This window comes from Urtica dioica, chromosome 7, assembly GCF_054948205.1.
Source record: "Urtica dioica subsp. dioica isolate 48M chromosome 7, U.dioica_male_clone48M_v1_H2, whole genome shotgun sequence".
Classification (NCBI taxonomy): Eukaryota; Viridiplantae; Streptophyta; class Magnoliopsida; order Rosales; family Urticaceae; genus Urtica; species Urtica dioica.
The window spans coordinates 35,929,979-35,941,619 of record NC_142762.1 but is presented as its reverse complement, the minus strand read 5'-3'; the positions used below and the strand labels follow the sequence as shown (position 1 = coordinate 35,941,619).

General features: G+C 38.3%; 3 protein-coding genes and 1 long non-coding RNA gene across 4 annotated transcripts; 3 read left to right on the top strand and 1 right to left on the bottom strand.

The window, feature by feature from the left end:
* The first annotated feature begins 638 nt into the window (after positions 1-638).
* Positions 639-2,536, top strand: LOC149391134 (uncharacterized). The gene has a single exon (XM_089620197.1). The coding sequence runs from the start codon at positions 642-644 to the stop codon at positions 2,385-2,387; it is 1,746 nt and encodes a 581-aa protein (XP_089476323.1). The 5' UTR covers positions 639-641; the 3' UTR covers positions 2,388-2,536.
* A 3,501-nt stretch (positions 2,537-6,037) lies between these two features.
* Positions 6,038-6,619, top strand: LOC149391133 (uncharacterized). The gene is made up of 2 exons (XR_016300173.1): positions 6,038-6,385; positions 6,474-6,619. It is a non-coding gene; the product is annotated as an uncharacterized LOC149391133 (long non-coding RNA).
* A 607-nt stretch (positions 6,620-7,226) lies between these two features.
* On the bottom strand, positions 7,227-8,325 carry LOC149391132 (transcription termination factor MTEF18, mitochondrial-like). The gene is made up of 2 exons (XM_089619935.1): positions 7,575-8,325; positions 7,227-7,456 (listed from the first exon to the last, which is right to left on the bottom strand). The coding sequence occupies exons 1-2, from the start codon at positions 8,323-8,325 to the stop codon at positions 7,227-7,229; spliced, it is 981 nt and encodes a 326-aa protein (XP_089476061.1).
* Positions 8,326-8,566: 241 nt separating this feature from the next.
* LOC149391131 (uncharacterized) lies at positions 8,567-10,635 on the top strand. Its single transcript, XM_089620196.1, has one exon. The coding sequence runs from the start codon at positions 8,637-8,639 to the stop codon at positions 10,398-10,400; it is 1,764 nt and encodes a 587-aa protein (XP_089476322.1). The 5' UTR covers positions 8,567-8,636; the 3' UTR covers positions 10,401-10,635.
* Positions 10,636-11,641: the final 1,006 nt, after the last annotated feature.

Genomic DNA, 11,641 nt, shown 5'->3' with positions numbered 1-11,641 from the left:
ATAAAAAAAAAACTGAAATCCTTATCAATCAGTTATTTGAAAACAACTGCAAAAAAAATTTAGACTACAACTATATGAAAACAAAAACAGAAAATAAAAACAGTTTAAGTGAACTACCAAAAATTCCCTAAAAAAAAAAAAAAAAAATCCTGAGACATTCGTTGTTTCTTCCCAAATCTTTACATGTTTATTCCTTGTGGCCTATTCCTTTTTTCTTTTCATCAACAAAGATGTGTGTCTAGTGACGGATTTACATAGGGCTCAGGGGGATACGTGACCCCCTCAATTTATTTATTTATTTATTTATTTTACATTTTTAGTCCATTTTTAAAAAAAATTAAAAAATTATCCTAAAAGTTTACAAATTAGCCCCACTTGAGATTATTTTTTTCAAATTAATCCCCTTGATTTTTTTTTTCAAATTTGCTCCCCGGGTAAGCTTTTCTAGATCCATCACTTCATGTGTGCACGTGAAATCAACATCTGATGTACACTTTAGACATCCGTTCATGTAGAATTGGCGTATAAACTTTTGCAGTTTTTTTTTTTTTTTTTTTTTTCCGTAAAAAGGACTAAAATTTTGCACTTATTTTTCATCGTTGATAGCATAAAATTTCACATCTAAATTATTTATGTATCTGATGAGCAAAACTCCCTTCCTCCTTCCTCTCTATTCGAGTCTCGTAGTTCGTTTCTCTACTCCTTGCGCTCGTGATTTTGTTGCCGATTTGGAGAATACGATCCGAATCCGATGCGAATCCAGAGACATCTCAGTGACTGAGGCTCTGGGTTTCTTCAATTCCATGGTGGACATGAGACCCATTCCCTCAGTTCGGAGCTTCAATCGACTGTTTGGGTCAATGTCGAAGATGAATCAGTTCTCCACTGTGGTCTCGATGTACTCGCATCTCCTCAGGTTTCGCTCTTCCCATTTTCATCCCAATGTCGTTACGCTCACCATTATCATCAAGTGCTTGTGTCGGTCTAACAATGCGAAATCGGGTCTGTGTGTTTTCGCAACGATGCTTAAAACCGGCATACGATACGATTGTCACACACTGAGCACTCTGCTAGATGGCCTTTGTAAGGCCGGAGAGGCACGGAATGCACACCAACTGTTCGAGAAAATGCTCGGAAACGGTGGGGTTAAGCCTAATGTCTACTGTTTCGCCGTGCTCATTGATGGCCTCTGCAAAGAGAACTTCATTGACGACGCGTTAGGCTTGTTCCGAGACATGATCGATTCTGGTCTTCCACCAGACGCCGTTTGTTATAATACTCTGATTCACGAGCTATGCAAGGTCGGTCGTCGACAAGAAGCCAAGAAGTTCTTGTCGGAGATGGTCGGTGGTGGGATTTCACCGGATCTTCAAACTTATAACATACTAATCGATTCACTTTGCAAGGAGGTGAAAATTGAGGAAGCTATTTCAGTATTTAACCTAATGGCTAACGAAGGAATCAAGCCTAGTGTTGTGACATTCAACTCTCTAATTTCTGCGATGTGCAAGTGCGGTCGATTTGATGAAGCGACTCGATTCCTGGAAGGCATGATTAGTAGCGGAACTTCCCCAGATATTGTCACATACAATGTTTTCTTGGATGGTCTCTGCAAAAGCGGAAAAAGTAAAGAGGCGCTCGGTCACATGGAAGAAATGATTAGCCGAGGCATAAAGCCTACGATTGTCACCTACAACTCGGTGATCTATGGCTTGTGTCGTTCGGGACATTGGAAGGAAACCACAGCCTTGTTGGAAAGAATGTCGAACGAAGGTATTTATCCAGATGTTATAACGTTTAGTATTTTAGTGGATGCCCATTCAAAGGCGGGAAGAATGGATGAAGCAATATCTATGTTTGATTTGATGAGTCAGCGAGGTCTAAGGCCTAACGTCGTCACCTATGCATCTCTGTTTGATGGATTGTGTTGTTCCGGTCTATTCGAAGAGGCCAAGAAAATCTTTGATCATATGCTGATTAGGAAAATAAAACCTGATTTGGTAACTATGAATTCCCTTTTGAACGGATATGTGGATAATGGTTTAATGGAAAGAGCTCGAACCTTATTTGACAAAATGATTTCACACAATGTGAGAGCTAATGAAGTTTCGTACACCATATTGATAAAGGGGTATTGTAAGGAAGAAGAAATGGACAAGGCACGGGAAATCTTTGAACAGATGATAGCGCAGGGAATTGTACCCGATGTTGTTTCGTATAACACTTTGGTAAAAGGGTACACAGAGGTCGAACGAATAGGCATCTCTCTCAAGCTTCTCAAAGACATGATCTTGAAAGGCCACATTCCCGATGATACATCACGATCCATTTTGAAGAAGATTCATGTTATTAAAGGTTGCAGTCAAGCTCAAGAAAATTCCCAGTAGTCATAAAGTTATTACACTAGCTATATTGTCATAGATTGTTAGTAGTCTGTATTGAATCCGTACCACTATTATATGTTGCCTATCATATATGCTTAGCAAAGTTGAGTTTTATTTGTTCATACAGTTATGAACGGCTTTGTTGTACTTTATCAGCAATCTTTTATGCTATTTTTAGTTATACTATTTGGCTATTTCATATTGTTTTTTCAATCTTTTTTAGTTATTTTTTGTTTGTATTTTCAACATACATTATACAATAATTATATTTATAAATTATGTTTTAAAAAAATATGATCGCATTTTATTACTAATTACTGTAAGTTTCTTCAAACACCATTATTTTGATAACTCGATTTGTTTACATGTATTCATTAATAAAATGTTTAAAAGTTTATCGAAACATTTCCTATCCCATTTTTTATTCTAATTTATTTTATGTTTATTTTAATTAGAATCCTTTTTCCACTTTATGTTTAAAATAATATAATTTTTATCGATGAACATAAAATTTCATTTGCTATGTCCTTAAAACCAATTTAGCTTTAAATGTTAAAGTTATTACTAATTTATATATTTAAAAAATAATTTTTTTAACTTATTTGAATTTGTCACACCTGTAGTAGTATCTTCTCGTATACTTTTTTAAAAAAAAAACGTTTCAAAACCTATTTCTTATGATACTTTATTAATAATAATTAAAGGATTTTATGTATGAACTAGCCATTTCAAACTTAGTGTTTATTAAAATGGCTAAGATTTCACAAGTTGACACATTTTAGCCACTTATAATGTAAAAGAACTAATATACCCTTAATTATTTTCACTATAATTAATCTAAGCTTTCAAAATTTTAATCCGGTACACTTCTGTATTAATCCACTCTTTTTTTTTTTTAATCGTATTAATCCACTCTTTGATAAACTAGAAGAAGAAAAAGAAGAAGATGTCAAAAACTTTAATCCTACTTTCCAAAAATTTAATCCACTATTCGATAAATAAGAGGAAGAAAAAAAGACGAAAATGATGTAAAAAAATTTTATCCACTGTTCGATAAACCAAAAGAAGAAATAGAAGAAGATGCCAAAAAATATAATCCCACTTTAAAAAAAATTAACTATTGTTCGATAAACAAAAAGAAGAAGAAGATGAAGTAGAAGAAGATGGTGGTGATGACGATCGACGGTGAAACCACCTTCCGATCGTCAATCGGAGCCTTACAAGCCGCTCTTCTCGTACTCAAATTTGTCTATCAAATCCGATCTTAATCAAACCCTAAGTCGATCCATCATTGAATCACCACCACCACTGACCGTCGCTCTCGCCGGAAGATTCGAGCAGCGCCGACAAATCTCCGGACGAGGCTTGACTCTCCATGGACACCTCCTATTTGAATCGGAACCCTAAAAAAAGCTTCAAGCAAGGAGGATTCTCCGAGATCATAAGCTTCTGGCAGAGTCTGACAAATGTTTGGAACCAGAGAAGTTATCATCCACTTATGGAGTCCAAGAGGCAGAACTTGGAAGATCCAAGTCCTCAAAACGGACGATGTCGAGGAATGTACGTCCAGTGGGGATTCATCTTCAAAGTCATCTGTTGGGGTATCAGACGTAGATGCAAAAGTAGGATTCTCCTTAAATGAAGGTTTTTTGGGGTTTTTTTTTTTTTTTTTTTATTTTTTTGCTATTTTACTTCAATTTTAAAAAATTGGGCTATTTTGCCAAACTTAAACTTAAGAGTGGCTAGATAGTCACAGCATAGGCCTTCGTATCTAATTAGTCAATAATAAAGTTAAATTTTTCTAAACAGAGAAAAAAATTTAAATTTTACAAAATAACCATTAACAAAAATTAATGAGGACAAAATATCTAAACTACTCTTCATCAAGCATCTCAGAATTTTTCATAATTTTGGCCAATTGCCAGCATTTAATGGCCGCATAAAAAAAAAGGTCATTAAAGGCACAATCTCTTTTCTTAATAGTGACCGATAGTTTCCTCTCAGCAAGCAAACACGCTCAAATTACCAGAACATATAAATAAACTAATATTAACCAAATTTACCATATTGCATATGAAATATACCAATATAAACCAAAATTTCCAGAAGAAAGTTAAGTCACTGGCCTTGATGGTGATGCAGGGCAGGAACGCCGCGACGTGTTGAAGGTCCAGCATCTCGCCACAGTGCTTGTCGGCGTTGGCATCCCGTCAATGAAAAAGACGAGAGCGAGGATGTTTTCGTTGATGCGGTCTTTGAACACCCTCCGAGCGAGGCCGAGAAAGGAACCGAGAAGCTTCCCGATCCGAAGCCGGAGCTCGAGCCATAGCCGGCGAAAGAAAACGGGGTCGACGAGAGTCCAAAGGAGGTCGCCGGAGAAACCGAACTGAATTTTCGGTTTGATGACGTGACACCGAATTTCTGTTCCGGATCGGTTTGACCGATTTTTGGTTCTTGATTCATGACCTAAAGTTCAGTTCTTGATTCAAAGGGAATATCCAAACTCGTATTCAGATGACCAAACTACATCCAGGTTATCACTTTCTCCTTTCTCTCTATTCGATTCACAGAACCAGATTTCGTTACTGTAGTTATGCTTGCAGTTCTGATGCTGATTTTGAGAAAATGGTCCAAAATCGATGCAAATCGAGGGACTTCTCAGTGACCTAGGCTCTGAGTTTCTTCAATACGATGGTGGATATGAGACCCATGCCCTCAATTTTGAGCTTCAATCACGTATTGTCTCTGTACTCGCATCTCACGAGGTTTTGTTCTTCCCATTTTCATCCCAATGTTGTTACGCTCAACATAATCATCAAGTGCTTGTGTCGGTCCAACAATGTGAAATAGGGTCTGTGTGCTTTGGCAACAATGCTTATAAGCGAAATTCTGTATGATTTGCACACGCTGAGCACTCTGCTCGATGGCCTCTGTAAGGCCTGAGAAACTCGGAACGCACTCCAACTGTTCGAGAAAATGATCGACAAAGAGGAGATTAAGCCTGACGTGTACTTCACTGGATCTTTCAATTTGTAACATTCTAATCAATTCACTTTGCAAGGAAGTTAAACTTGAGGAATTACAATGTTTAACCTCGTGACTATAAATGGCATCAAACGTGATGTTGTGACTTTCACTTCTCTAATTGTTGTGATGTGCAAGTCTGGTTGATTCGATGAAAAAACTATTATCTAAAATCTAACATTACGTAGTAAATATGAATTAACTAATAAGTAAAATACAACCTAATGAAGTTACCCTGAAATAAATGTTTTACTGTATACGGTCAATACATATTGAGTTTTCTAAGTAACTAGGCCACCTATAACATTAGGTTTGTGATTTAGCCTATGTTTCGAGTTTTTTAGGGAAATAGTCAAACGTATTAGATGACAAAATATTTTTTACTTTTTTGTCATTCAATAATTAAAGCAGTTTTTTAAAATCACGTTTTTTTTTTCCTTTTTTTGTGCATGTTAAATTCCTATTTTGTAGAAGGTAGTTACCAGATATTAGAATCCACGTTCTCTCTCTCTCTCTCTCTCTCTCTCTCTCTCTCTCTCTCTCCACAAAATCAGATCTGGGTTTTTTTTTAACCACGTTCTCTCTCTCTCTCTCTCTCTCTCTCTCTCTCTCTCCACAAAATCAGATCTGGGTTTTTTTTTTAAACCTTCAACATACCAAGATGACGAGGAAGACGCCGAGGTCGCGGGCCAAGGGGGCAGTCCAGCCGAAGAAGTTGTCGCCGATGACGCAGATCGGCCGGAGGCAGCGGAGGAGGTCGACGAATGCTCGTCGGAGCCAGATCAACGCCCACATGAGGCGGTTGACGAGAGCGTAGGGGAGGGAGAGCTTGGAGACGGGGTCGCGACGAGCCTCACGGTGGTGGTTGGCGGGAGAGACGATCGGAGCTTGGTTATAGGTGGCCCGACTCTCACTGTTGATTTTTTTTTTTTTAACAGTGAAGATTTTCGAATGTCAGTTTTTGGAAAAATGTAGAGGTACAGATTATTTATTTCCATTCAAATTACTTAAATGTGGAGAATGAGATAATTTCCAGTAATTTACGTTTATTATCTGTGCTGACAGGTTCTTACACAGTAACGTCAGTCTTGGTGAAGCCGTTCTAGATTAACGCGCCGCGTGATTAATGATATCTTTGATAAAATATTTTGTTGAGATTTGTTAGAGGTTAAAGGCTACGTATAACAATTTTGAAATTGTCTGTTATTTTATATCGTTATTGCCTATTATTTAATATAATTATATTCATTATTTCCATTTGATTGAGTAAAAAGGCAAATTAGTCTATTAATTATTGACACCTAAGCACGTTGGCTATTTCCTTAAAAGTTATGAAACATAGACTAAAAACAAAATCGATAATTTTAAACTGGCTATTTTGCTACACTGCCTATACATATTTCCCAAATGACTTACTAAGGTACAAATTAAGGACGTTTTAGAGTAGTGAATTTCCAGCAAATAAAATATATATACATATATATATATATATATATATATATATATATATATACTTCTCCCTTGAAATGTTAACCAAAGATTCCCTAAAAAAAAAAGAATAAATATCACTTTTGCCCCCTGTAGTTTGCCACATTTTTTCAAGTTAATCTTCGAACTCTCAAAACGATTTTTTTAATGCTCTAACTTTGTTTTTTAACTGTTTTAGTCCTTCCGTCAAAATTTCCGTCAAAATTTCTGTTAAATGAGTCAAACGCAATTAATATTTATAAAGAGTGAATTAAAAATAAACATAAATTGTTAAAAATAATAAAAACAAAAAATCTCTCTCTCTCTCTCTCTCTCTCTCTCTCTCTCTCGTCACGGACTGTATTTCGTGTCTCTCCAACCCAGGACATGGCTGTACTTTTGGGCCACGGACTGTATTTCGTGTCTCTCCAACCCAAAATGTTCTAGAAGACCGAGCACCGATACCATCTGGGTATCTAGATCGAGATCTAAAAGCTCCGGTCTTTGAATAATGAACATGGCAATATCTTTATCGTCTCCAACTTCAAATCTTCTGAAGAGCTCGAGCTTTTGCGACATATCTTTAATGGTGAAATTAAGATAAACACCGATGTTATCGATCATCAAATCCACAACACTTGTCTTGTCGCAACCAAAATCCCAAAAGAACCTGACTTTGCAACAAAGATCATACCAAACATCCACGTTTCCCTCGACACAACTCTCTGCACCAAGAACCGATGAAAACTCTCTTCAAGCACTGGAAGAGCTCGTCAGAATCTCCGTGAGACTCGCCTTTTACGGCCAACAGACGAGGAAAAGCTAGGATAATTCCGACCAAGGCGAGTTTATCGAGACCATACCTCTCTCTCATCGACCAGAGCCTCTCCGAGAGTTCCGCCGGAGACTTGCGAAGGACAGCCATGTCGCCGGAGCAGAGCTTACTGAGCATCGTCCACGGGAAGCCGAACCGGGAAAGCTCTATGGCGGCGTCGAGAGCCGTACTGTCCTGCGAGAAGAAGAACGTTTTCGGGGGCAAAAATCGATGCACCTCGGCTTGGTCGACGCCGATGCTCTCGAAGAAAAACTCGAATTCGTTAATGGGCTCGTACTTGAGAATCTGCCGGAAGTTGGCCGGGAAAGTCTTGGTGGAGAATCGGATCTTGGGGAAGAGTGTGGCGAGGGAGAAGAGGGAGTTTGTGGCGATGAGCTCGGCGAAGACGAAAGGAACGGACTTCGTGGCGTGGAGGTACTCTCGAAGGGCTTTCTCGGCTTCGGCGAGAGCTGTGGCTTCGTAGGCGCGTCTGATTATGTTAATGCATCGGAACTTGGGAAGCTTCTTCGAGGCGGTGGAGATGGCGGGTGAGGAAGAGAAGCTCCGTTGAGAAATGGACGTTGTTTTTATTGTTTCTCTAAAGAAAATGAAAGATTTCGGATTGAAGAGTGGCATTTGAGTTATGATTGGTGAGGATTTAGGGTTTCAGTGAGGTTTAAGGAAGAAGAGGAGATTTTCTCTACTCATAAAAACCGAAGCAATAATTAATTTAACAGAATTTTTGACGGAAATTTTGACGGAAGGACTAAAACGGTTAAAAAACAAAGTTAGAGCATTAAAAAAATCGTTTTGAGAGTTCGAAGATTAACTTGAAAAAAGTGGCAAACTTGCAAAAATGATATTTATTCAAAAAAAAATTAAAAAATCCTGAGACATTCGTTGTTTCTTCCCAAATCTTTACATGTTTAGGGCTCCATTAATCGTGCATGAAGACCATGTATCTGATGAGCAAAACTCCCTTCCTTCTTCCTCTCTATTCGAGTCTCGTAGTTCGTTTCTCTACTTCTTGCGCTCGCGATTTTGTTGCCGATTTGGAGAATACGATCCGAACCCGATGCGAATCCAGAGACATCTCAGTGACTGAGGCTCTGGGTTTCTTCAATTCCATGGTGAATATGAGACCCATTCCCTCAGTTCGGAGCTTCAATCGACTGTTTGGGTCATTGTCGAAGATGAATCAGTTCTCCACTGTGGTCTCGATGTACTCGCATCTCCTCAGGTTTCGCTCTTCCCATTTTCATCCCAATGTCGTTACGCTCACCATTATCATCAAGTGCTTTTGTCGTTCTAACAATGCGAAATCGGGTCTGTGTGTTTTCGCAACGATGCTTAAAACCGGCATACGATACGATTGTCACACACTGAGCACTCTGCTAGATGGCCTTTGTAAGGCCGGAGAGGCACGAAATGCACACCAACTGTTCGAGAAAATGCTCGGAAACGGTGGGGTTAAGCCTAATGTGTACTGTTTCGCCGTGCTCATTGATGGCCTCTGCAAAGAGAACTTCATTGACGACGCGTTAGGCTTGTTCCGAGACATGATCGATTCTGGTCTTCCACCAAACGCCGTTTGTTATAATACTCTGATTCACGAGCTATGCAAGGTCGGTCGTCGACAAGAAGCCAAGAAGTTCTTGTCGGAGATGGTCGGTGGTGGGATTTCACCGGATCTTCAAACTTATAACATACTAATCGATTCACTTTGCAAGGAGGTGAAAATTGAGGAAGCTATTTCAGTATTTAACCTAATGACTAAAGACAGAATCAAGCCTAGTGTTGTGACATTCAACTCTCTAATTTCTGCGATGTGCAAGTGCGGTCGATTTGATGAAGCGACTCGATTCCTGGAAGGCATGATTAGTAGCGGAATTTCCCCAGATATTGTCACATACAATGTTTTCTTGGATGGTCTCTGCAAAAGCGGAAAAAGTAAAGAGGCGCTCGGTCACATGGAAGAAATGATTAGCCGAGGCATAAAGCCTACGATTGTCACCTACAACTCGGTGATCTATGGCTTGTGTCATTCGGGACATTGGAAGGAAACCACAGCCTTGTTGGAAAGAATGTCGAACAAAGGTATTTATCCAGATGTTATAACGTTTAGTATTTTAGTGGATGCCCATTCCAAGGCGGGAAGAATGGATGAAGCAATATCTATGTTTGATTTGATGAGTCAGCGAGGTCTAAGGCCTGATGTCATCACCTATACATCGCTGTTTGATGGATTGTGTTGTTCCGGTCTATTCGAAGAGGCCAAGAAAATCTTTGATCATATGCTGATTAGGAAAATAAAACCTGATTTGGTAACTATGAATTCCCTGTTGAACGGATATGTTGATAATGGTTTAATGGAAAGAGCTCGAACCTTATTTGACAAAATGATTTCACACAATGTGAGAGCTAACGAAGTTTCGTACAGCATATTGATAAAGGGGTATTGTAAGGAAGCAGAAATGGACAAGGCACGGGAAATCTTTGAACAGATGATAGCGAAGGGAATTGTACCCGATGTTGTTTCGTATAACACTTTGGTAAAAGGGTACACAGAGGTCGAACGAATAGGCATCTCTCTCAAGCTTCTCAAAGACATGATCTTGAAAGGCCACATTCCCGATGATACATCACGATCCATTTTGAAGAAGATTCATGTTATTAAAGGTTGCAGTCAAGCTCAAGAAAATTCCCAGTAGTCATAAAGTTATTATACTAGCTATACTGTCATAGATTGTTAGTAGTCTGTATTGAATCCGTACCACTATTATATGTTGCCTATCATATATGCTTTGCAAAGTTGAGTTTTATTTGTTCATACAGTTATGAACGGCTTTGTTGTACTTATCAGCAATCTTTTATGCTATTTTTAGTTATACTATTTGGCTATTTCATATTGTTTTTTCAATCTTTTTTAGTTATTTTTTGTTTGTATTTTCAACATACATTATACAATAATTATATTTATAAATTATGTTTTAAAAAAATATGATCGCATTTTATTACTAATTACTGTAAGTTTCTTCTGATAACTTGATTTGTTTACATGTATTCATTAATAAAATGTTTAAAAGTTTATAGAAACATTTCTTATCCCATTTTTTATTCTAATTCATTTTATGTTTATTTACCATATTGACCGATAGTTTCCTCTCAGCAAGCAAACACGCTCAAATTACCAGAACATATAAACAAACTAATATTAACCAAATTTACCATATTGCATATGAAATATACCAATATAAACCAAAATTTCCAGAAGAGAGTTAAGTCACTGGCCTTGATGGTGATGCGGGGCAGGAACGCCGCGACGTGTTGAAGGTCCAACATCTCGCCACAGTGCTTTGTCGGCATTGGCGTCCACCAGGGCCAGCTCATCGACCAAGTTCTTAGTCAACATGGCATGGGTTATGGCCATCCCAACGTTGCCCACTCCGACCACAAATATCTTCGTCCTCCGCTTCGTCTCCGACGCCGGGGCCATCCCTTCGATTTCCCTAAAGAATGACTCCGACAGGTTTTGACATAGCGCCGACGTTAATGCAACGTTGGCCACTCCGACAATAGATATATTTGTCCTTCGCCTCATCTCCGACGTTGGCACCGGCCCTTCGATCGCCCTGAAAAGCGACTTCGACAAGTCTTGACCCAGTGACGACGTACGTTGATGCGCTCATTTCCATTTCTTCCGCTGCTTCTCTGTGGATCTGATTATTAAAGTAAAGACAAATAAATTATAATAATAGCAAGCATAAAAATCTTCCAAAAAGAAAAAAAAAAAAAGAACAAGTTTAAATATTTTCCAAAAAAGAAAGAAAGAGAGCAAAGCATAAATGTAAAGTAAAAAAAAAAAATATTCATTTATAACACGAGAATAACAAATGTTGGCGATGTATACGCTTCAACATTAAATGTCGGCTATTAACATAATATTTCTCTA

Bases quoted from the DNA above. Each gene is read 5' to 3' on its own strand.
- LOC149391132 (XM_089619935.1), bottom strand. From the start codon at position 8,325: ATGCCACTCTTCAATCCGAAATCTTTCATTTTCTTTAGAGAAACAATA. The intron at 7,457-7,574 runs GTTTGGTATGAT...TCACCATTAAAG, and splicing joins GTGTCGAGGGAAACGTGGAT to ATATGTCGCAAAAGCTCGAG.
- LOC149391131 (XM_089620196.1), top strand. From the start codon at position 8,637: ATGAAGACCATGTATCTGATGAGCAAAACTCCCTTCCTTCTTCCTCTC.
- LOC149391134 (XM_089620197.1), top strand. From the start codon at position 642: ATGAGCAAAACTCCCTTCCTCCTTCCTCTCTATTCGAGTCTCGTAGTT.